This window comes from Gracilinanus agilis, chromosome 3, assembly GCF_016433145.1.
Source record: "Gracilinanus agilis isolate LMUSP501 chromosome 3, AgileGrace, whole genome shotgun sequence".
Taxonomy (NCBI): Eukaryota; Metazoa; Chordata; class Mammalia; order Didelphimorphia; family Didelphidae; genus Gracilinanus; species Gracilinanus agilis.
Window position 1 is genome coordinate 579,115,157 of NC_058132.1, and position 26,531 is coordinate 579,141,687.

Below are 26,531 nucleotides of genomic sequence, written 5' to 3' on the forward strand. Positions count from 1 at the left end.
CTATAAGATAGATGCAGTTATTGTCTCCATTTTACAGTTGAAGAAACTGAGGCAAACAGATCTTATAAGTGCTTATCCCAGGGTCACATGAAAATTAAGTGCCAGTTGCCAAATTTGAACTCAGGGCTACTCATCCCTTGAGATCCACTATACTGACAACTGATTCTTTGAATATGGGAACAGTATATTACAATATATTACAGATCTGTATGATTTTAAATAGCATCAACCCCTCCCCCCCCAACAAAAACAAAAAATAAAAGCATTTGAGGATAAAACAAACCTAAAGAGAGTTTGTTGTGAAATGCATCTATTCAGGATAATCCCTAGAATATTTATAGAGAAAATGAAGGAAGACAAACATAAAAAATAGAGCATATTTGCTGGGGTTTTATTATCATTTATTTTCTTTTTCAATGATAATGATTTTACTACTTTCACACTTTGCCACTTCAGTATCCAGTACAATATGTGAGTAAGTAGAAATGGAATTTAAGATGAAGTTAGAAAGAATGACTAGACATGATCAAATACAAGCAGAAGACATCCATGACATTTTAAAGTTACTTAGAAAGTGATGTTCATGATCTTTCAAAGAGGGGGAAGGAAGATCTCATAGAATGTAAAATACCATAGATGGGTACTTTTGCCCAAAAAGTGACCAGGAAGGCAAAAGCCACCACTGGTCCATATACTTGCTTTCTTATTTCTACAAAATCTTCATGAGAATTAATTCTGCATGCATCAAGGGAATTCCTGAAAAGAGTATGAGAAGAAATAGTTGAGCTTTTCTAGATTATTTATTACAGTCATCCAGATCTTGATTTTACAAGACGAAGAGTTGACATAGAAAACATAGTACTATTATATACTGTTTTATTTTTTCTTTAGTATTTGACTTGGTAGAACAAAATGCAGCCTTGAAGGCCCTCTCAAACAAGGTTTCTACTATGCACAAACTAAATTAACTCAGACTGATAGAACTATGGAAATACCTTTGTTTAGTGATCCACTGAGTACTGTCATCCAGTGAGGTATAAAACAGGAAGATGCGCTTACCTAAATCTGCCACTGTCATGGTTGATGCCTGGTCATAGTCCAAGCAAAAAAAAAGAAGAAGAAGAAAGGAATTACTTATTGATAAGGAGGTTCTCCCTAGTAGGTAATATTTTGACTTATCCCCAGAATACTGCAAAAATTCCTCATTGAAATCCACATTAGCACAGTAAAATCATTCACAATGGAACAACAAAGTCAATTAAAAATTCATTGAAACAACAAAGTGAATTAAAAATACATATTGCCCAGACTATAACATGCAGCTGGACAAGAAGTTTATCAAGTTAGTCCATCAGTGTATATATAACATGGAGAGGTATAGCAGATAGACAAAAACTAGACTCAGAACTGAATGGTATTTGTAGATAACTCTTAGGACATTAAAAGATAAATGGATCCCTAGAGTTGGAAGTCAGGACAACCTGGATTAGAATCCTGCCTCAGATAATAATCAGTTATTTGACACTGGGGAAATCACTGTCACATTTCTCTGAACCTCTACTTCCTTATCTGTCCAGTGGGGATAATAATAGCACCTACCTCATAGGCTGGTTGTAAAGAACCAATGAGATAATAATATTTGTAAAGTGCTTTGTACATTTTTTAAGTCCTATAAAATGTAACTTTAAAGCACTACCCTAAATGTATTATATTTAAAAATTCAAGAGTAAGGCCCTCCAAACTATTGAGCAGTCCTTTATTGGGAATTTAGAGAAAGCCTTGTAAGGAGCTATTGCAATCTGCAATGGTCCTTATAATATGCAAATTGATGAAATCCTGGATCTGTTAAAAATTCTTTATTAAAATATAATTATACAATATATGCAACTATTTTAAAGGTGAGACAAAGTTAAAATATAATTTTATGTTTAAAATAAATTTGTATCTGACTACTACCCTAATCCCTAAATTCATCAGCAACAGTGAACAACTAACCCCAAACGGTTTGCTTAAAAAAACAAAAAAACTCCCCACTCCAAATCCACCAGAAAATAATTTTCAAGAATATAAACTGCTTCTGCCTTTTTAAAAAGGAATATTAATTTTGTCTCAACCGTGTTGCAGAAAAAAGCACCTGAACCTTAAAAGTTACCTTCCTTCTTTCTTCAACCCTCAACTATAATCTCTGAGGCGATTGCTTACTGAGCCCTAGGAGACTAGCTGCCACTTGGTATTGATGGGGAAGTGATGCCTTCCAAATTTTCCCCACTGCCACAAATTCATAAAAACATAAAGTCGGTTTTATAAGAAATTTTCCTATACTTTCACAATCAGATCTAGCATTGTCCCCTAAACCACATGCTTCAGGTTCCCTGTAATTCGATTCAGGATGTGCTGGATTTGGTGCAGCTCATTGCGGTCAGGCCGGCAGCTGGGGGTGATTTCCAACACATAATCTGGGCCATATGAAGTGAAAAATTCATGATCTGGGATCTCAGAAGACAGTGTTCTCCCCAGGATGACCCCAGTCAAGTATGTCCAGCATCGGGCTGTGTTGGCAAGGTTGTAACCTCCTCCTCCCAGGATCAGGGTGGCCAGCTGCCACTGGAGGATGTACTTAAGACACTTCCCGAGTCCCACTGGAGTCATGTTAAATGAACACATCGGGTCCCCAGCAATGGTATCGGCTCCTAACTGCAGAACCACTGCTTTGGGGTTGAAGGCTGCATAAACTTCCTTGAGGACACTTCTACAGATCTGATAATACTTTTCATCCCGTATGCCATCCTGAATGGGCACGTTGACGCTGTAATACCGCCCCTTTCCGAGGCCCACGTCAGACACATCTCCAGTTCCCGGAAAAAAACCCGGAGAGAATTTGTGCAGAGACACAGTCATGACTTTGGAAGTGAAACTGAAAGCGTCTTCGACGCCATCTCCGTGGTGGAGGTCCAAGTCCACGTACAGAATGCGGTCAAACTTCCTCCTCAAATGCAAAATCCCTAGAACGGCGTCATTGAGGTAACAGAAGCCTGAAGCTTCATCCTTCTTGGCATGGTGCCAGCCTCCGGCCCAGTTAATGGCTATATTGCACGTTCCGTCAATTAAGCACTGGGCCGCGGTGATGGTGCCGCCCCCCACAGCGGCCGCATAATCAAATATGCCCTCCGTGCTGGGGCAGTCATAGCCCAGGCCGAATTCCACGGAGTCGGGGTGCTCGTCATCCCCTTCCTCACTGACCTTCTGGAGATGCTGCAGATAGGCGTCCGTGTGGAAGCTGGCCATCTCCTCCATGGAGGCCACTTTGGGCTTCACTACCCTCATTTCCTTCAGCAGCTCATAGGCTTCGATCAGGGAATGCACCATGCTGGCCCGCTTAGGCACCTTGGCCAGCGAATCACAAGTGCGGACATACTCGGGGCTGTAGATGTAGACTGGGGGCAGAGGCGGCTGCCGCGGAGGGGGCGCGGGCTCCTCTGCCTCCTGCATGGCCCGCCCTCACCCAGGCCCTGGCCCCCGGGGACACTCGAACCTTGGCGGCCCGAGGGACCCCGAACGCTGCCGCTGCTGATGCCGCCCCCGCCTCCCTTACCACTGTGCCTCCGTGCTGCTGCTGCTGCTACTGCCGCCGCTGCTTCTACCTTAGCTGAAGCTGCCTCTGTCTTCGCTGCCGCTGTCTCTGCCTTCACTGCCGCTGCCTCTCTCTGCCTTCTCTGCTGCTACCTCTGTCTTGGTTTCCGCCACTGCTGCTGCCTCTTCCGCCGCCACCAAGGCTGCTGCTGCTGCCTCTTCCGCTGCCGCAGCTTCCGCCACAGAGACCAGAGCGCTCCCCCTCCCCTTCGCCGCGCAGTCGCTCCTGGGGCTGCGAAGAGGGAGGGAAGGAAGGAGAGATTGGGACTCGCAGTCTACCGGCCTTGGCCAGGGCTTCCTGAGTGAAACTGTGGCCTGGCGGGAGAAAAAAACCTGTTTCCCTAGACTCCAGGCTTCCACCTTAGTAAAAGGACGGGGCGTGTCCCTGGGCTTTAAAAGCCTGCCTAGATAAGGCTGCTGCAGCCTTTGTCTCTATCCCTGCTGACCCTCTTAAGTACCTGGACAGAGCCTCCAGCCCTCAGGCCTGAGCCAGTAATTTTGAAATGCTGCCTAGAAATGAGATGAGTGTTCGATATATGGTTCTTCCTGCTAGTGGGCAACTGGCAGGGTCATGCAATGGTGTGTGTGTGTGTGTGTGTGTGTGTGTGTGTGTGTGTGTGTGTGTGTGTGCATACCAAACATCTGAACTTCATACTTAAAAAAATTTTTTTTTTAGTGCTACTCCACCAATCTAAAACTTTAAATTGTCTGATACATGGTGCCCTTCGCCCATGAAATGACATATGAGCACCATGCTCTAAGAGAAGCTCTGTTATATATAATTAATAATATATAAACACTACCCTCCTTTTTTTAAATAGTAAATGCATCATTTCTCACCGATATTAGGAAAACAAAGATGGTATCTAATTTTATTTGCTAGATTTTTCATAAAATTGGTGTTAGAAATCTTGGTTCTCAAAAAAATGTTAATGAATTATAACCTTAACATTAAAAACCAATACAACCATTTAAACGTGTTTCAAAAAAGTACTGACAAAAGAAATGACAAGATTTGGTTATTGGGCTGGATAGAGTAGAAACTGAATCACTGTTCCAAATATGGGTGACAAAGGATAATGTCCTCAACAGAAAGAGGGAAGGATTGAAGAGGAAGGGGTTTAGAGAGAAAACAGATTAATCCTGTTTTTGGATATGTGGGGTATAAGATGCCTATTCAGTTCAAAATGGATGTTATCAAATTGTTTAGGATGAAAAATAAGCTCATTTAACAGTATTTAGCAACATAGAAAGTATAAATTATATTTGAATAATTTATTGAAATTTAAAAGGCAATCCCTTACAAAATTTTGTTTAGTTTATTTTGGACGTAAACAACAAAATTGTCATTTTGGTAAATATAAGGCACAATTTTTAGTCTTCTAATACATGGTTCTACAAAACATTTTTGACCCATAAATTGAATCATTACATTATGAAGTTTGCTATATAATTACAATTATCACCATGGTTAAAGAGTTTAGAAGAATGAGTGAAGGTCATAATTGATATTTACAAAAAAGATAGTAACTTATCTACTGAAAAGGGAAATTTTTTAAAGTTTTGGGTTGCTTATCATTTCATGAACAACAGTACTGCTGGACTGAAAATCTGAACCTAAGGTTTTTTAAATAGTCACTTTTATTTATTATCACTTTTACTAGAATTTGAAGATCTCAGAGCCCAAATCATGTTACTGATTTGCTGTCAAAAAATCTATAGCTTGTGCTTCTGAAAATTTCCATAAAGCTGCTATTATGAGAAATGCCTGAATTAAATCAACATATGATGTTAAAGCACTATGAATCATTGAGTAATTCGATTAATTAGCATTAATGATAGTGTAATTTTTCTACTTGTAGATAGTAGTTTAGTGGCCTGAACCTAGGGAAAATAATTCTAGTCTTCTACTATTGACTATTTTGGATCTATAAAATTTGATTTCCAATAATAACTTCTCTTCTTTATAGAAAGTTAAAAAATCACTTTGAATCCTTTCTATCCAAATAATATCTTTAAACTTAAAATATAACTTGAATATATCCCTCTTTCAGAATTCAATCACAAATTTACTTTCCTCATGAAACATTCCTAGATTAATTAACTCAAATTAATTGGACACAGATGCTTGAAGAAAGCTTTACTGCTACACATATTTCTGTTTTTTTAGTAAGGGTTTTTTTATGGACCAGTGCCCCAGTTACAGTTGGTTAAAGCTGTTGGCTTGTTTCATTGTGCTAAAATGTCACCTGTAAAATGGGCATTGTTTATGGTTTTTGTTGTATGTATTGGTCTGTACAATGTGTTATGACACTAGTTATATATTTAAACTTACAGATTTACATGTAATGTAATATACTGTGATTAACATGGTTATAATATGTACATCCCTTTTCCCCTACCATACAACTTTTTTCTGTGTGGGCAATTAGTTTGCAGTAAAATCTTAAGAGGAAAAAAAACCCAAAAACCTTAACATTCTTGACTTTGCTAGGTTCACAGAATTACAGATTTACATTTGGAAGATGTCATCAAAGCAACGTAGTCCAGTCCATCACTATGAAAATAATAGAATTGACCCAGAGAGTCACACAATTAGTGACAGAGCTGATGCTTGAACCCAAGACTCCCTTCTTCTGACTTCTAGTACTCTTTCCCTTACACTTTTTTAGTCATTTTTCAATCATGTCTTCAGGACCCCATTTGGGGTTTTCCTGGCAAAGATATTGGAGTGGTTTGCCATTTCCATCTCTAGCTTCTTTATAGATGAAGAAACTGAGGCAAACAGGGTTTAGTGATTTGCCTAGAGCTGGTGTTGGGAGGCCAAATTTTGAATTCATAAAGAAGAGACTTCTGACTCCAAGCCTGGCATTCTCTACACTTGAGACACTTAGCTGCCTCTACTATGCCATATTTATTCAGAGTACTATAATTTTATTTTTCTGTCTTTGTAAGAGATAAATTTTTTATATGCATTTGCCCTAGTTCACATTAAGATTATATAAATGCTATGCCTACAGGTGTTTATAAATCTTTGACACTTTCTCATAATCACTTCTGCTAGTATTAAAGGGTAACAGAACTATATATGCATCACAAGAATCCATAATGTAGCATGTTGCTACCTTAGATACAAGGCTGATCTTATTCTATCCAAATTCTTGTATTTATTTGCACAAGCAGAAATTAGAGCTTTTTTAGCCAAAGGTTTCCTAAGATCTCTTTCTATTGTTTCTTGAGGAAACAGAGAAGAGTATATAAATATTTGATAGTATCTGCCTAAGCTGGCAAGTTAAAATGCCACATTCCTTGATATTTTATAACTGATGAGGTGTGTCTAGTATAATCTTCATTATTATCCAACATAGACAACCAAAACTAGGATTCTCCTACATTATGGCTCCATAGACTTGGGATTCCTAGGGGCTTTTGTTTTGAGGGAAGCAATTGACTTTGGACCAGAAGACATTGCTTTTATTAAAGATCTAGGAAATAAAGTCTATATACTATGTGTGGTATAATAAAAGTAGCATTTATATAGCACTTTATAATTTGAAATTACTATATTTATCTTATAGGTGTAGCTCTAACATATACTCCCTGTTAGTTCAAGTTTGGTTTTGAGATGAAATTAAACACATGCAAGTCACTGAACATTTGTTTTTAAAGCCGTATCTTCCATCTTAGAATCAGTACTATGTGTTGGTTCCAAGGCAGAAGAGCAGTAAGAGCTAGACAATGGGGGTTAAGAGAATTACCCAGGGTCACACAGCTGGGAAGTGTCTGGGGTCAGATTTGAACCCAGGATTTCCCATCTCCAGGCATCTACTGAGCTATCCAGCTGCCCCCCAAGTCATTGAACATTTAACAAGGGAGATTTGCCCCGACCTAATGGCAAATACATGCAACAAAAATACAGTGACATTTAGCTTCTGAACTGGTAATAGGCCTGTGTTCTAGATATGCATCTGGTCATCATGTCATTAGAGTTTGGCAGTTTGTATAGTCTTAGGCATGTATTCACCAAATCTGAGAGACCTCTCAATGACCCAGCAACTATAACAGTGAAGCCCCTAGATGACCTTTGAACTAGGCTTAAGCCTTATTGGCAGAGGGGATGGAGGAAAAGCTGCATCTGGGAAGTTGAGTTCTAGTCATATTCTAAGGGCAGCTCATCCTGTCACATCACATTTTGTCAAGCCCAATGGGGGGGTGGCACCTGGTTGGAGGTCCTGAAGAGTAAGAATGCAGGCAGATTCAGGAGGGCTGGTCTTAGTTTATTCATTTGGCTACACAATTTATAGGTAAAATGACATAGGCTAAATTAGAATTAGGTAAGCCCTTTGCAGGAAAAATGATTGGCAATGATTTATATAAGATGGAAACAATGGATGTAGATTGCCTCTGTGGCTCTAAGCAATATTTTCTATAGGAGGATAAATTACATGTCAGCATATCAATGTATGACCCAATACTGTATGTTCTTCTTATAGAACTCCTGCTTTGATGATTTTCTTGGCAGGGCATCTAGTATTTAGGGAGGGGAATGTTTGCTTTTCTCATGCTGGGGAAGACACTACATGTGTGTATTGTGGTTTCTAGTGGATGGTTCTGATTTTATTGGGGCCTACTCTCACAACTTGGGGCTACAACATTTTATTCTCACAATAGCCCTGTGAGATGGGTATAGAACTGTTTTACAAATGAGGAAACTGAGACTGGCAAATTAAGTGGCTTACCTTTTAATCATTCTAAGAAAAATTTAAAATCAAAAAAAGTTTTGATTATTCACAATAAAAATAAGTCTTAACCTATGTGCTAAAAATGGTAGTTATATTTTAAAGACTCTTCTTCCATCTTAGGTTTAAGTTTTGTTTTGTTTTGTTTTTTAAACTCTTACCTTCCATCTTGGAGTCAGTACTGCGTATTGGTTCCAAGGCAGATGAGTGGTAAGGGTAGGCAATGGGGGTCAAGTGACTTTCCCAGGGTCACACAGCTGGGAAGTGTCTGAGGTCATATTTGAACCTAGGACCTCCAGTCTCTAGGCCTGGCTCTCAATCCACTGAGCAACCCAGCTGCCCCCTGGTTTAAGGTTTGTTTTAATAAGAATTTAAAATATTTGGGTGGGGAAAAGACGTCATTCATTGAAACAGATGATAGTAATTCTTTGTTTTTGTAATAAAGCTCTTTTGAAAAGTGCATTTCGTTATTTACAGTGGTAGAGTTCATGAGCTAGTAATGCTTATAAGGTTTTGAGTTGTTACAGGATTTGAATATCAATTCTTTCCCTTCTGTAACAGTTTTATTACTAAAGAAGGATGGCTTGAAAGGAAGGTCTAATTACAGTACTTTTGATCCCCTCATGTACAGTATTAGCCATGCTAGAATTCAGTTGTGACACTGTTGTAACTAAAAAAGGACCAATTGTGTTTTTAGACATGTTCTTTGGACATGCTTTTGGATGATGTCAGATGTACTCTGGATGATTCTAATATGAAATGCTAATTATTTTCTATAGAAAGAAATAAGGTGACATCAAGATTCATTTACATTGATTAATGAAAGATGGTATTCTATAAGCAGATCGAGAGCTCAGGGTATTTATTAGGAAAAACATAGTTGACAAAAAGCTAATGTACACTAGTTTGGACTTTTACTTATGTTCATTATATTTCCTTTTATTAGTAATAAATTCCTTTTGAAAAATATCTGATTAGGATAAGAAAATGATAGCTGCTGAATTCTGCCAAGATATGCAGGATATCTCTAGTCTTTGTCTACCTTCACTTCCTTCTACCTAAAAATATAATTTTCACAGAAAGCTAGTTGAAAATAGATTTGCTAGACTGTAGATCTAACCTGGCCAGAACTGCAACCCATCAAACTCCTATTTGAAAGAAAGAAAGTTCTACTATAAATGTGAGGTTTATATGCATACACAAACACACATCCATACATACAAACAGGTTTTTTTTTAATTTTCCCGTCATAGTAATAAAACTATTTCTATATAAAACAACTTGTTGTTCAATGGTGTTGCTTCTCTAAGACATAGTAAAATGCACCAGGAAATCAAAGAAACAAAATAATTTCAGCTTTCTGGAAGATTTTTACTTCAGGATCATAGTCTATGTAAAATTTATATGTTGAAATGTCTTGCTTGTAATAATTATTTCATTTATTTAATTATTAATTTTATTATTTATAGGGTTTGCAAAAGCTTAAATCACTATATAAATGCTATTTTTTATTATTGTTATAAAAATAAGTTCATGCTGTGTTACCTTAATATTAGACTCATAGTCATCTTTTAAGAGGTTGGTTCCTGCAGTGGCTATAACTGAAACAAGAAATGCATCTCCTCTATTCCTCAAAGAAAATGTGACCAGATTTCTTTGTAGACCTAGTGTCACAGTAAAAAGCTTGTGTTAGATCCTCCAACAACCTCCTTGACTCAGTATTCCCTGTTTCTCACAGCCAACTTTGCTGGCTAACCTTAGCTAAAATAGCCCTGGGATCCTTTCAAACTTCAAGCTAGACTTGCTGGCTATACAAGTCTCAGTGCTAACACAGACAGTAATTATAAGATCAAGAAATGAAAGGGACCCTGGAGACCATCCAACTCCCTTATTTTGCAAAGGGAAATATACTTAATTTAAGGAAGTTAAAAAGTGGAAGTTGAGCCCAGATTCTAGAATCAAAGCTCTTTTTGACCAAAGTGCACTGAATTATGGGAAAAGAACCTTGAGGAGAGTCTATAATGTTGATGAGCATGGAGTATCAGAATTAGAAGGAACCTTAGAGATCACCTAGTCCAAAGCCCAGCTTCCTCTTTAGATCTCCAGTAACAGAGAACTCTTTGTTTCCTGAAGCATATTATTCTGTTTTTGTAAAGCCCTTTTTTTCCTCCATGCCATTTCCCCTATGCTTAATAAATGCTTATTGACTGACTAAAGTAGCCCATAGGCCTACTTACATCCCAATGTAATGAGATTATTGAAGAAGACAACTTTTTCCATTTGATCCTTTTTTAAAATAAAAATTATTTTAAAAATAAAAATTTATTAAAATATAAGTTTTACTTTATAGCCACTTGAATAGAATGTATAGATCCCACAGTTTTTATAGCTGCCTATACTAGTTTTAAAAGATAGCAAGCTGGGGGGCAGCTGGGTAGCTCAGTGGGTTGAGAGCCAGGCCTAGAGACAGGAGGTCCTGGGTTCAAATCCGGCCTCAGACACTTCCCAGCTGTGTGACCCTGGGCAAGTCACTTGACCCCCATTGCCTACCCTTACCAATCTTCCACCTATAAATCAATACACAGAAGTTAAGGGTTTAAAATTAAAAAAAAAAAAAAAAAAGATAGCAAGCTACTATCAAAGAAAAAATATTAATAAATACATTATGCATTTTAGGCACAAGCCTTTAAACACTATTTAACATTCTGTCACCAAACTCTTTATTTTTCCTTAAATTTTTATTTCTAAACCCTCATTTTTTTTTTCTTAGATTCTATATTGAGTATTGGTTCCAAGGCATTTGGGGTTAAGTGGACTTGCCCAGGATCGCACAGCTGGGAAAGTGTCTGAAGTCAAATTTGAGCCTATTATTTCCCATCTCCAGGCCTAGCATTCTATTCACTGAGCCATCTAGCTGCTCCTGAAACCTTTTCTAACTTAGAGTTAGAGGATCAAACTGGCATAATGCTGCTCCAAAATGATTTTGAGTAATATTTGTAGAAATCTTTAACAAAGGAAAGATAATACTATTTTAAAATACAGTATTAGGTCAACATTCCTCATCCACTCACTTTGTTTTCTCCTGAAGTTATTAAAGGGATCTTCCTCCCACAAGGAGTTTGTAATCTACAAAGAGAAACAACATGTACACAGATAAGTAAATACAAGGGAAAATAATCAACATACTGCTAGATACAAATCACCTCAGAGACCATAGATAGAAAGAAAGCTCAAATATATAAATCCGCGCGCGCGTGCACACACACACACAGACATACAGTACTGTTAATTTAGCGATAAAGTAGATACTCATTAATTAGAAAAAAGCTAAATTAATTGTGGTTTATGAATGTAATAAAATGTTACTATGCTTTAAAAGATGATGAATATGAAGAATTCAGAAGAGCATAGGATGACATCTGAACTGATACAGAGTGAAATAAGCAGAAAAACAAGATCTGTGACTACAGTAGTAATTGCTAGCACTTAGATAGCACTTTAGGGTTTGCACAACAACTATGAGTTGTTTTGTATTGAGTATTTTTATCTTCATTCTACAGATGATTAAACTGAGGCAGATGGAGGTTAAGAGATATGCTCAGGACTATACAGGTAGAAGTGTTTGAGGCAGAATTTGAATTGAGGTTTTCCACATGCCAGTACAAGTGTTCTACCCACTGTAGCACCCTACTGCCTCTTCACTTCTCAGATGTTGCACATTTTCAGCCAGTATCACCTTTTGCAATTCAGTCTGAGAAAGTTGTTTACATTTAGTAAAGAATCACCAAGGGTTAATGCATTAATACTTCATTATTTGTATTATCTCTTATATTATCTGAATCCTCCCTTACAAAAAATAATATACATATATATGCATGTGTAATATGTAAATAACATAAGTATATCTGTTCATATACCAATATTTGCAAGGGAGAGGGATTCAGTGACCTCACACACAGTTTACCTGCTTCAACTGGAGGGAATAGGTAGCTACTGAATTTTTTTTTAACAGGACTTCTTTTCAAATAAAGGCAGGTCCTGATTACTGTGAATCATGATCCGGTTAAGTGGTCACATTTTTCTAATTTGAAGTATTTAAAGTTGACAATGATTTGACAATGATTATATGTAAAGATTAGTAATTGGTTTCAGCCCAATGACATTTTTTTTATCAAATAAGTTGTTTGTATCTCTGTTAATAGTATAACAGGGGAAGTATAAGGAAAATGTAGGTGGGCCATTGTATGGATGATTAGACCTGGAATTAGGAAGACCTGAATCCAAATCCAAATTCAGAAAATTACTAGCTCTGTGATCTTGAGCAATTCACTTAACCTCTCTTTGCCTCAATTGTAAAATAAGAATAAAAATAAGCATCTATCTCCCAAGTTTGTTGTCAGGTTCAAATGAGTTAATATTTGTAAAGCACATAATAGTGCCTAGCATGTAGTAGGTGCTATATAAATGCTGTTGCTATTATTATTATTCAAGTTTATTACAAAGTAATTTAGTTGTTATAGAAAGCAAATTTTTAAAAAATACTGAATTAAAATTCAGTTAATTAAATTTAAAAACTAAAAAAAAACTGAATTAAAAGTCAGTTTATGCTGATGTGAAGATGAAATGATAACTTTCTGCAGGAAATTGGTAGCTGCAGAAAGCCTTATTCACATTTTGTTGAATTTGCATCCTCACATTCTCACACAATGAACCAAGTATTGCTGGATAACCTAAGGCATTATCTAAAATCAGTAATACTTTAAATGTAATTTTGTTGATCTTGCAATATTTTTCCACAGCTAGACTAAAATAACTTGAAAATGAGTCTTCTTGATCAGCTTTAGGCACACATACTTTCTTATCTGATCATCAAAGAACTGGAAGCAATCAATGGTTGTAGCTTCTAAGAAGAATTTTAAGACTGTTTAACAAGAATTGGTTTTCGTTTAAAATCCATTTCTACATTACCTTCCAGTAACTGTTAGACAATCTTTTGACACTTTAAATATGAGTTGAGTTTTCTCTGGCTTAGAAATGTTAGTTATGGAAAGCATCTTCCAGATTAAGCCTGTTTCATCTCTATTAAAAGTTTGTCAAACAATGTATATACCCCCTTTGATTATTTTCTTCAAGTCATCTGGATATTTAACTGCTGCATCCTCATCTGTATCGGTCACTTCTCTATTAATTTTCATAAATGAAGAATGGCTGATCCTGGGCACTTCTTCAAAATGAAAATTCTAGAACAAATGTAATTTGAGGAGAAATTCAAATTGAGGAGGCATCCCACTGGGCCAGAGGAATCTTTCATCAGGAGAAGACTATAGAAGTAGAGGGATCTTCTAAGGTATGATTGAGGTAGGGTGGGTGAAGTCCAGAATCAGAAATGAAACTAAGAATACTGTGAGTTAGGGTTCTTTTGGTCAGTACTTGTATTTAAAAAATTGATTTGGAAATTATTTGACAAATGTATTGAATGGAGTGGTAACTCATGTAGCCCACTCCACCAGGCCTTCATCTTATATGACTTGGGATATTTCAAAGGATCTCCCAACCAGAGATTTAACCTCTTAACCAGATGTTTGGAGGACAGGAAAAAGAAAACTACAAGTGCAACTGAAAAGAATAATCAGAATTAATAAAAATAAGTGAATGAAACAAGCATCATGCTAAAAATATAAGTATATTACTTTAATAACTGTAACCATACTTATTTAAATATAATGAATGAACAAATTATATACATATGAAAACTGATTTAAAGATATCAAGAACTAATATGACTAAAAACTAACAACTGGGCAACCCAAGTAGAGTCTTCCTTACTCTAAGCCTTGTGCTCTGTTTTTGTAAGTATTAGTCACATTTGCAAATTAGACATCATATTAGTTTTCTTAAGTAGTTTAATGTAGAAATGTTACAAAGGACTTTATTTTTAAATTGTTGCCTTACAACAGATAAAATGTTGCTCTTTATTACGCATTGAGTTTAACTGATACATAAACACAAAGTAGTTGGATAGAAGTCACATAGATTAGAATTTTTTTCAAAAAAGATATTTTATTCTTTATTTCATACATATATTTATTCTTATAGTTTAATTTCAGGAAGAACTATTCAGACAGGAAAGCTCTAAATGAGAGTTTGTAAGAAAGGAGCAATTTCTAACTATTCTTTATACTAATGAAGACCATGAGTACTTTTCCTTATCACAGATAAAACCACAGGCAATTTGCAGTCTTAGAGAGCTGCCTAGAGAGAACCTAGAGAGCCCAGGGTCACATAATCTGTATTATTGGAGGTAAGATTTGAAGCCAAGTCTTCTGGTCATCAAAGCTAATTCTCTGTATACTATGCCACGCAGAGTGAAATTATTTAGTATTATTAAATTAAATGCCATACAATATTCATTTTAACAATTTTACTTTTACATTTGGTACTGCAATGCCCTTTTTTTTAACCTTTTAGACTCCTACTTATTATTTTGATATAATAGATTAATACCATTAACATATAGGAAGAAGCTGTCTTGTTTGGTGTGTCCAAAGATCATGTCTCTAATTCATGTGAAAGTTCCATCATGTTATTAAAATATTAAAATAGTAGATTTTTTTTAAAGTTGGGAAGGCCAAAGGAGTGGGCATACTTCTGCACACCATTGCTTTAATAATTGCTTTAATTTTTCAAAAATAGAATTTCATATCCTAAAAGTCTACATCTCTACCTTTTGATTTTAGTTGTAGTAGTAGTAGTGGTGGTACTAGTAGTAGTTGTAGTAGTACTAGTACTAGTAGTAGTAGTGATAGAAACTTTAAAGAAGGATTTTTAGCTTTATAACAAAGTGGTACAATTTTAAGCTATGGAGTCAAATGATGAAGTTATGGAATGTCTAGTGTTTTTAAATGTTTTCTTAATGAAATATAACAGAACGTAACAATGTTTAGTAATGGAATGGTTATCCCTAAAAAAAAAAATACAATTCAATCTCAAAAAAAGGTTATTAGATTGAGAGAGAGAGCTTCTCCTGCAAATTGTTGAAGAATACTCCATAGGGAAATAATATTCCCATTCCAGGTATCATAGAAACGAATTTTTGACAAGACTATCACTTTCTTGGCATTCATGTCTTATGAAAACAGTGATGCTAGCACTAGAGTCCCAGAAGCCATTTACGTATTTATTTATGTATTTGTTAAGCCCTTACCTTCCATCTTAGAATCAATACATAGGCAGAAGATCAGCAAGAGCTAAACAATGGGGGTTAAGTGACTTGCCAGGGTCACACAGCTAGGAAGTGTCTGAGGCCAGATTTGAACCTAGGACCTGCTGCCTAGGCCTGGCTGTCAATCTGCTGAGCTACTTAATTGCCCCACTCCTACCCCCCAAAGCAATTTATTAAGTCAATTTGCCATGTATAGACTACTGTTTATTAAATTAAATACTATTTAATTTGTCTTGTAACTACTTTTTTGCATCCTCCTTCCTTCCTTCTTTCCTTCCTTCCTTCCTTCCTTCCCCCCCCTCTCTCTCTCCCTTCCTCCCTTCCTTCCTTTCTCTCTCTCTCTCTCTCTCTCTCTCTCTCTCTCTCTCTCTCTCTCTCNTTTCCATTGTCCTGTTCTCTGGAATAAAACGAATTCTGTGACACTTGGGCAGAGCGGTACTCGTAAATGTTTAACAATCAGCTCTCTGGGGCAAAAAATCCATGTGCAACAGGACAAGCTTTTAAGTTTCATCTGTAGCATTCACATTTTCTCCATCACTTTCTTGTCTAGAGCATTGATGGCAAACCTATGGAATGGGTGCCAAAGAAGGCACGCAGAGCACTCTGTGTGGGTGCGCCAGTGGGTCTCCCCACCCCCAGAGTTCATTACTAGAAAGGCAGAGGGACTTGGGTGGAGCTGTTCCCTTCCCCCTCTCCTCCACACCTGATGACATTTTTTCACATGCCCGCCCCTCTGCCCAGCAGCCAGTGGGAGCCCATAGGTAAGGTGGTGGCTCACAGGTGGCAGAGCTAGAAGGGGAGAGCTCAGGCCACTCTCCTCCCCCTCTCCGTGCACCTGAGGACATTCTCACATGACCCGTCCCTCTGCTCAGCAGCCCAATGGGAGTGCTTCCTCCCTCCCCGTGGGGGGGGGGAGCTCGGCAATCAGTCTGGGGAGTAGGGTGGGAGCGGGGCCCAGCACTCCATCTGTAAAAGGCTCACCATCACTGGTCTAGACAATCATCAAGACCTTGAAACAAGCCCTGATTGATCATGTGTGCTGAGGTATGAATGCTCAGCCTGCAAATTTGAGACTAGGCAGATCCTGCTTGCAGCCTGTGTGTGCACCTGTCGGGGACCTCCCTCACGGCCAGAGCTGCATAGGGGAGAGCCTGTGCAAAGGTGTGGTGATGGGAGATGGCAGGGCTCAACAAGCTGTGCTCCGGGATTATAAGGGAACTCTGTTGGGCCATAAGAAACAATGGCAGGATAATTGTTTAAGAATCTGGAAAAATCATTTGAAGTGCTGCAAAGTGAAGTGAACAGAACCAAGAGAAGAGCATGTGGGGGAACAGCAATAATGTGCAGCAATCAGCTGGAAATGTCTTAACTGTTATCATCGATGCAAGGATCCAAGACAACAGGAAGAGACTTATGACAAAAAGCGCCATTCCATGGCATAGAGGGAGCTGGTAAGAGTCTGAATGCAGATTGAAGTATGCATACCATTTTTCACTGGATCTCCTTCATGAGTTTTGTTCTTATATAAGCAGTCTGTGTCTTCTTTCACAATAAGACAAACATGTATTACACACATATAACCTGCATCCTATTATCTGGGGGAGGAAAGAGGGGAAAGGGACAGAAGGGCAGAACATGCATCAAAAATGTCAGAAAACATTTATTAAAAACTGGATCTTTGTTTTTACATTGAAGAAAAATAAAATTAAATCAAGATTAAAAATGATACCGATGTGTCATCTAGAAAAATAAGTAAAGAAAAAAAAAAACAGATAGCAGGTCAAGTTTGTGAATGCCCAATAGGCCAATATTGACCAGAAAAAAGAACACTTAAAAGGGAAGTATAGGGGGCAGCTAGGTGGCTCAGTGGATGGAGAGCCAGGCCTAGAGATGGGAAGCCCTGGGTTCGAATTTGACCCTAGACACTTCCTAGCTATATGACTCTGGGTAAGTTACTCCATTGCCTACCCCTTACTGCTCTTCTGCCTTGGAAACAATGCATAGTATTGACTCCAAGATGGTAAGTGTTCTTTTTTTTTTTTTTTAAAGAGAAGTATACAAAATCTGGAAAAAGATGCTGAACCCCATTTGCTGGCCATAATGCCCAAAGTTTGAACTTCGTTTTCCTTGATAGGCAAAAAAAAAAAAAAAAAGAAGCCAATGAAGATGTTTGAGCAAAGGGATGAAATGAACAGTTGTATACAAAGAAAGATGAGTTTGGTAGGGGTATGAAGGATTGATTGGAAGGAAGGAGAACAGAGGTGGAAAGATACCACAAATAGCCTGATCAGCTCAATAATAACAGCATTTAAATATCATTTTAAGGTTGGCAATGTGCTTTACATGTTAGCTCATTTAATAGTATTAATAGCAGACACATATATAGCACCCACTATGTGCCAGGTGTTGTGTGAAATGCTTTACAAATATCTCACAACAACCCTGGCAACTCTGCACTATTAGTATCTCTATTTTATTTTATTTTATTTTACTTCATTTATATTTTTTAAGGCCCTTACCTTCCATCTTAGAATCAATACTGTGTATTGGTTCCAAGGTAGAAGAGTGGTAAGAGCTAGGCAATGGGGGTCAAGTGACTTTCCCAGGGTCACCCAGCTGGGAAGTATCTGAGGACAGATTTGAACCCAGGGCTTCTCATCTTCATTTCAATCCATTGAGCTGTCCAGCTGCCCTCAGTATCTCTATTTTATAGTTGGAAAAACAGAGGCAAACAGAAGGGAAATGGCTTGCCCAAGATCAACTAATATCTGAAGCAAGATTCGAAAACTCAGATCTTTATACCTCAGTGTCCAGAACAATCCACTGACCCGCCTGGCTGCTGCCTCCACAAGGCCCAGGATTCTAGGATGGTGACAATGGGTGGGAGAAGACAAAGATGTTCCAAAGCTATTGGAAATGAAAGAGAAAACAGATGTGAGCTTATAATAGAATGTGAGTAGGTGGGTGAGGAGACAACTAGGGATGGGGTAGATGAAGGATCTGTAGCCAAGGTGTGTGGGGGGGAATAGATCCTGGAGTCAGGATTATTGGGCCCTTTCACTGATTGGCTGTGGGATCCCTTTAACTTCTCTGGGTCTGTTTACTCATCTTTAAAAGGCAGCGCTCAGGGGCAGCTAGGTGGTGCAGTGAATAGTGTGTCAGGCTTAGAGTCAGGAAAATCTGGGATCAGACACTTCCTGGTTGTGTGACCCTGAACAGGTCACTTAACCCCCATTGCCTAGCCCATCCCACTCTTCTGCCTTGGAACTGCTATTTGTTTTCATTATAAGACAGCAAGGAAGAGTATAAAGAAAGGGGGAAAAAAGAGAAAGGCAGCTCTCCCATCTATCTCGCAGCCTAGTGCCTTATAACTCTAAAGCTCTTTAGGAACTATTATTACGAATGCCTTCTTTCTACTGAAGGGAAGCAAGAACAAAACCATCTTTGGCACAATCTTTTGGTGTTCTGTTTCTTTCCCCAAATGTCCCTAATCCTGCTACGATACCAAGTCTTGAGAGCATCAGAGCTTTGGGAGGGGAAGGAAGACCAGAGAGGATTGTTGGGAGCCATGAAGACATTTGAGTCTATGCTACCATTATTATTATTATTATTTTAAAATCCTTACTTTCCATCTTAGACTCAATACTGTATATTGGTTCCAAAGCAGAAGAGCAGTAAGAGGTAGGCAAAGGGGATTACATGACCTGCCCAGGGTCACATAGCTAGATAGTATCTGAAGTTACATTTGAACCCAGGACCTCCCATCACTGGGCCTGGCTCTGAATCCACTGAGCTACCTAGCTGCCCCTTGCCATTATTATTTTTGAGAACCTAGACTGGAAATGCTTTTCGAGGAAGGGGTTAAGGGAACAAAAAAGATGGGAGGATGGAAGAACACAGGAAGTAAGCTCACCCTGAAGGAAGAAGCTCTTTCCTTCCTTAAATAGCTTACTGCTATAGATGTGCTGAAGCCAATTCAGACTGAAAAACCAAGAGTTAAATGTTCAATGTGACAATATGGGAAAATGTTTTACATTATTGTACATGTAAAATCTAAATCAGATTGCCATGTTAGGGTGGGGGGAAAGGGAGGAAAGGAGGGAGAGAATTTGGCTCATATTTTTGAATTTTTTATTTTAATAACAGATTTACACATGAGTTTTCCAAAGTTATATAATCCAAATTATCTCCCTCCCAGAGCTGGAAAATAATTAAATCTGGGTTATACATGTATTATCACACAAAACATATTTTCATATTATTCATTTTTGTAAGTGAATAATCTCAGAAAACCAAAACCCCCAAACAAATACCCAAATAAAGAAGTGATATTCCTACTCCAAAAGTTCTTTTTCTGGAGGTGGATAACATTCTTTCTCATAAATCCCTCAGAATTGTCCTGGATCATTATATTGCTGTTAGTAGCAACATCTGCTATCCCATTTGATTGTTCCACAGTATTGCTGTTACTGTGTATAATGTTTTCCTGGTTCTGCTTATTTCACTCTGCATCAGTTCACAGAGGTCTTTCCAACTCTTTCTGAAATCATCCTGTGCATCATTCCTCATAGTGACTCATTTTTTAAAAACAAATGATTTATTAATCCACCACTATTGTAAGCTTTATCTCTATGTGCTTCTATATTACACCTGGTTTATTCTTTGATTTAATTGATTAACTTAATGCAGAGTCCAGGTAAGCTTCACTCATAAAAAAGGCTTTCTTTTTTTTTAAACATTTATTAATATTCATTTTTAACATGGTTACATGATACATGCTCCTACTTTCCCCTTCATCCCTTGCACTCCCCCCACCCATGGCTGAAGCACATTTCCACTGGTTCTAACATGTGTCCTTGATCAAGACCTATTTCCACATTGTTGATAGCTGCATTGGTGTGGTAGTTTCGAGTCTACATCCCCAATCATGTCCACCTCAATCCATGCATTCAAACAAATATTTTTCTTATATGTTTCCTCTCCTGCAGTCCTTCCTCTGAATGTGGGTAGCGTTCTTTACCATAAATCCCTCAGAACTGTCCTGTGTCATTGCATTGCTGCTGGTACTGTAAGAAAATATAAGTGAGGTAATGGGGTCACCAGGGATATTACAATAAACTAAGTGGTTTGTGGGAACACACTCTAGGATTTATGAGAGACTGGACCAGGGTGAAGAGACCAGAGTTTACTGGATTTCCACAGGAATGGCAGTTGATCTTAACTGTCACCCAGCTTCCACTAGACCAGAGTATAGTAACAGGCTAACAAGGTAAAAGGGACTTAACAGCTTTAATTATGTTAGACTAAAAGGTGGGAAAGGATTTCTATACTTAAAATCTAAGGGATAAAACCACAGGGCAATGGGAGGACTTATTCTACTCTTATCTAAGTGATCTAAACCAAAAGGGTCCAAGGAGCTATAAATGGAGTCTCTGGGTTTCTGCCTCAAACCTGGAACCTGCCAGGCTTGAGTACAGCTAGGGCTGTGTGGCTTTGGGATTCTCACTGCAATCCACTGATGATTCTCTGGATGCCAGGAGCTAAAGTTGTCTCAGGAACCAAGTAGTGAGGGTTTGCTTGAAGCACTGTCCTCCAGTACTCAAACTTCACCTCTTCTCTTGGCTCTGTAGATGTTGTCCTTTTGCTAGATGCCACACCACACAGGATCCCAGGGGAAAACAGGAAGCAGGGTGTCCTTTGCTCTGAGGTCTCCCAGGCTGGCAACAGTTTTGCCCATCAGTAATGGAGTCCACACTCAGGGCACAGACAGACTTCCTCCTCCTTCATTCCAACCTGGAATTCCCAGCTCCAGCTCCTTCCTACTATGTACTTCCTAATTAATACTTAATCAATATCTAATCTAATCTTCCTCACAACAGTACAGAAGTCCATTACATTCGATTTTACCATAGTATATCAATCTCTGTGTACAATGTTCTTCTGGCTCTGCTCCTTTCGCTCTGCATCAATTCCTGGAGGTCTTTCCAGTTCATCTGGAACTCCTCCAGTTTATTATTCCTTTGAGTGCAATAGTATTCCATCACCAGCACATACCACAATTTGTTCAGCCATTCTCCAATTGAAGGGCATTCCCTCATTTTCCAGTTCTTTGCTACCACAAAAAGCGCCGCTATAAATATTTTCGTACAAGTCTGTTTATCTATGATCTCTTTGGGGTACAAACCCAGCAATGGTATGGCTGGATCAAAGGGCAGGCATTCTTTTATAGCCCTTTGAGCATGATTCCATATTGCCAGCCAGAATGGTTGGATCAGTTCACAGCTCCACCAGCAATGCATCAATGTCCCAATTTGACCACATCCCCTCCAGCATTCATTACTCTTCCCTTCTTTCATTTTAGCCAATCTGCTAGGTGTGAGGTAATACCTCAGAGTTGTTTTGCTTTGCATTTCTCTAATTGTTAGAGATTTAGAACACTTTCTCATGTGCTTATTGATAATTTTGATTTCTTTACCTGAAAATTGCCTATTCATGTCTCTTGCCCATTTGTTAATTGGGGAATGGCTTGATTTTTTTATACAATTGATTTAACTCCTTGTATATTTGAGTAATTAGACCCCTGTCAGAGTTTTTTATAAAGATTTTTTCCCAATTTGTTGTTTCCCTTCTGATTTTGACTACATTATTTTTGTTTGTAGAAAAGCTTTTTAGTTTAATATAATCAAAACCATTTAATTTACATTTTATAATTTTCTCTAACTCTTGCTTGGTTTTAAAATCTTTCCTTTCCCAGAGATCTGACAGGTATACTATTCTGTGTTCACTAAACTTATTTATAGTTTCCCTCTTTATATTCAAGTCATTCACCCATTCTGAATTTATCTTGTGTAGGGTGTGAGATGTTGATCTAAACCTAGTCTTGCATTCTTCATTCTGAATCACAATAGTAAATTAATTTACTGGAGTTTGATGTTTTATCTAGAGTCAATCAGGGTCACACAGATTTTACTTCACATATCCTAGATCCTGGCCATTTTAAAATGTAGTTTTCTTTTTTGACCATTGTTTAGCATACATAGCCTTCATTAACTTCCCTTTTTTAAACTCAAGCCTATTTTCAGACCTGCAGGTTTTGAGCCAGGTCTTATGAAATTAAACTTTTTTGGACCACCGGTTGTTATATTGATTACTTGACACTACTTGACAATTACTATGTCTGGAAAGGATAAAAAGCAAAACAAAAAAAAAACCCTCTAGATAACAGAGGAATATTAAATTCATTGCCAAACAGACTACTAAATATGAAATTTGTTGTCAGACTACTAAATAATGAATAATCTTTACCAATTTTAATCCAACCATTCTAACTTTATTAAATATTTTAAATGTTTTCACTTTCAATTTGACTTACTTTAATCACTTTTAATAAAATTACCACATCTGATTTTTGTGTAGAAGATAATTTTAAAACAACTTTGAAGTAGTCTGTTCAGAATCTTAATTTGGTTCTATCTTTAATTCAATACCACAGAGTTTGTTTATACCTAAATGAATCATTGTGAATTTATTGTTATACGGATATAGTTTAAGAGCTACAGTTGCATATTTATGGTATAGACTAGTCTTTTTATGTATGCCACACTACTTTCATTTTACTTAAACTAAAATATTAATTCTTGTTTATAATAGGCAGTTATAATAACTAGAATTAAAATGCCACAACTGAGCCATAGTTCTAAAATTTGATATTAATTTTGTCCTTTTGTGAAACAAATGAATTAAAATCATGATAGTTAATTGTTTTTAAAGAGTGGTTAGATAAAAAAATAAACGCAGGAGAGATCAGTATTTCTGATCACTAATTTCCTTTCCCAGTTCTCAAAATTAGAATTTTTATCATCAAGTTGGGTAGACTGATCATTAAGGAAGGCCAACAAATTGTTCCATGATGGCTATAGTAGAGGAGCCATCAGGAAATTACTGTGGGTCTTAGCAGTTATTCTTTTCTATGAATGAATGTTTCCCTGCAGTTGATACTTGTATCCCCATTGACTTTTGACAATGAAAGCACTTAATAAATGCTAATTGATTGATTGATTGATTAGCATCTTGTATTCTCTACTCTTTTTAGTCACTTATGGAACTGGAGTCTACCTCTTCTCTTCTTAGACCTTCATTATGGATACCCTTGATGTATGTGTAGGTTATTCTCAACAAATTTTTGTAGCAAAAGGAAAGTAGGCATATATGTTCAATGGTTGTTAATATTCTTTTATGGTAATAGTAAGGTCCAAAATTTTTTCTAAGCATTTAGTGCCCTTTCCTCTTTTGGATACCATGGTAGCCTATCAATTTGCAGCCTCAAAATGATATCACCTCTAACATGCACCCAAACTGTACTTTTTTAATTTAGTCCAGAGATTCTTTGCCTATTGAAGGCGAACACCTGCAGATAGCTGGGAATTGGAATTGATGAGGCTGCTGACTTTGGGCCTCTTCCTTAATTGGAAGATCTGGAAAGAACTCTGTCCACCTTCATTCACAGGGAGGGCGCCCAGAGCCATAGGGCACCGAGGTGGGTGAGCTTCATAGTTGATGCTATCTTTCAAGAAGGTGGACCATTGGAGACTATGAGGTCAGGAGATCCGCCCTGTGGGAAATTAAAGAGGAAGAGATTTGGAGTCCCAGCATGGGGCTCTGATCTCGCTTCTGTTGTTTACTGCCTTCTAAACTGTCACATGGAACAGGGATTACATTTTTCCCCCTTTCACCTTAGAAGGAAGAATTAGGAGCAATGACTTGGAAGTTGCAATGAGGCAAATTTAGGCTTTGAAGTGAAGAGGAGGAGGTGGGGTTAGGGAACACTAACCAATGGAGTTAGTTCAAAATTGAGGACTCAGCTAAAGGATGAATTAGAAAATAATTTTGTGGTTTTCTAAGTTCAATTTAATTCAACAAGTATTTTCAAAGTATCTACTGTGTTCTAGGTTCTCATTGAGATATAAAGATTAAAAATAAAACAGTTCCTGTCCACAAGGAGGGAGGGTGAGGTACAACATATTCATAGACATAGAAAAACAAAGTTAATGTAAATGAATAGGGAGAGTGGCACTAACAATTGAGGATCTAGGGAAAGATCCCTTTTAGGATGTGGCACTTGAGGATTCCAAATGATGAAGGAGGAAGATTTGACATGATTAAAGATGAAGGAGGAAGATTCCAAATGATGAAAGATGAAGGTGGAAGAGTTTTCCAAATATTCAGTATGGCACAGAGTCAGGAAATGGAATGCTGTGTACAGGGAACCATAAGGAAGCTAGTTCTGAATGAATAACGGGAGTTTTTGAGAGAGAGAGAGTGGTATGTAGAAAGTCAGGTTGGAGCCAGATTGTAAAGAACTATAAATGCCCCCAAAAGAGATAATATTTGTTACTAATGGCAACAGGGGAATTCCCAAATTGAGGCATGAGGGGAGAGGTAATTTGATCAAATCTACGTTTTGACAACTGCTTAGCAGCACAGGAACAGAGCATAAGAATAATGGGAATTGTCCAGGGTTGTTAACAAGGGCACAATAAGTAATGCTCATTTATAAAACAATGATAACATTAACAAGGAATATGCTTCAAACTAACTATTCAGTTAATTGCATTAAAGCAGAAGAGTCCTCCCATATAATGTCCTCAAAGGATACTTCAAAAGTAGACCTCTCCATATCCATCTATATTTTATGTGTGATTTCTGAAAATTCAAATAACATGAAAGCAGGGCAATGAAATGGAAATTAAATTATGCTACACTTAGAGTTAAGAGAGGCCTGGATTCAAATTTGACCCTTCTATATAGCCATGATGTGTAGGTGACGTGGCTACATGAGCTAGCCCATTTCCTCCTATAAAATGGGGATAATATAATACCTATAATACAAAGTATGGTTATTAGAATCAAATGTTATAATATATAATGTATAATGGCAACCTTTAAAGTAATATGTAAAAGTCAGTTATTTTATTAAATTGGCTTAATAGAACTAGAAAATGGTTGTACCTACATAATCTTACATTTTTAATAATGCTTTTAGCTTTTTCTGGTGCTAAAACCAGGGGAATCTAGATTTGTTCTGTGAGTACTAAAGACAACCTCCAAACTCTTTCAGAAAACAACTATTTAGGAAATCAAATTCAACAGGAAATACTTTTTTCCCCCAAAAAAAGTCTTTTACTGGCTTTCATTAATCCAAATGGATTATGGCAATAGTTTTCACAGATTATCAGTGTGAACCCAATTATAATTTTTTCATTTATATTTACTATTGGAGGAGGCAGGATTCCTCAATACTACCCAAAATAAAGAAGAGTTGTAGTATTAAAGTTCAATGACAAAAACTAGATTTTCCTCAGTAAAACTTAAGTGAGTAAAATGTGTCAAAACTACCTTATCAATTAACTCAATTCTCCTATACCTGAAAGGGAAAAGAGCACTGGTTTTGGAGTTAAAGACTTCGACACAAAGGTTGGCTGGGCTGATTATGTCCTGTGTGACCTTGGACAAGTCATGGCCACTAAAAGCCTCAGTTTCCTTGCACATAAAATGAGGAAGTTCAAACAGAGTCCTCTAAAGCCTCTTCTAACACTTTAATTAGCAGTTGGAAAAAAAAAACAGTTATTAGAGATTTGGTCTCTTGAGTCGAAAATATTGATGACCTTCCCTTTTCAAGGGTGTTAGAGAAAACACACAGGCCATGGGGAAGAAGAACAAGGATCTACGACTCACAGTCCTGACCCTCTACTACAGAGGCCAGACTGCTGGTGAGAGAGGGAAATGCTTCTCTAAGCCAGGAGCTGTCCAAGGAAAACAATGCAATACAGGCATATAAGCCAAGCTTCATTGCCTCTCTGGATAGCAGGTTCCCCTTCTGTAAAATTAGGGGATTGGATGATGATTGAAAGTATCTTCAGTCCAGTGATCATAGAACTGTC

At 37.6% G+C, this 26,531-nt stretch overlaps 2 protein-coding genes across 3 annotated transcripts in view; one reads left to right on the top strand and one right to left on the bottom strand.

The window, feature by feature from the left end:
- Window positions 1-26,531, top strand: part of DIAPH3 (diaphanous related formin 3) — a 423,660-nt gene that overhangs the window by 335,913 nt on the left and 61,216 nt on the right. The gene's annotated exons all lie outside the window — the stretch shown is intronic.
- Window positions 2,350-3,537, bottom strand: HDAC8 (histone deacetylase 8). Of its 2 annotated transcripts, XM_044670605.1 has the most exons (2): window positions 3,319-3,537; window positions 2,350-3,045 (listed from the first exon to the last, which is right to left on the bottom strand). In XM_044670605.1, the coding sequence occupies exons 1-2, from the start codon at window positions 3,487-3,489 to the stop codon at window positions 2,350-2,352; spliced, it is 867 nt and encodes a 288-aa protein (XP_044526540.1). In that variant the 5' UTR covers window positions 3,490-3,537. The 2 variants fall into 2 exon arrangements, with proteins under 2 accessions (XP_044526540.1, XP_044526539.1); XM_044670604.1 differs by having other exon boundaries at window positions 2,350-3,537.

Excerpts from the sequence above, each read along its gene's own strand:
- HDAC8 (XM_044670604.1), bottom strand. The coding sequence starts at position 3,489 with ATGCAGGAGGCAGAGGAGCCCGCGCCCCCTCCGCGGCAGCCGCCTCTG.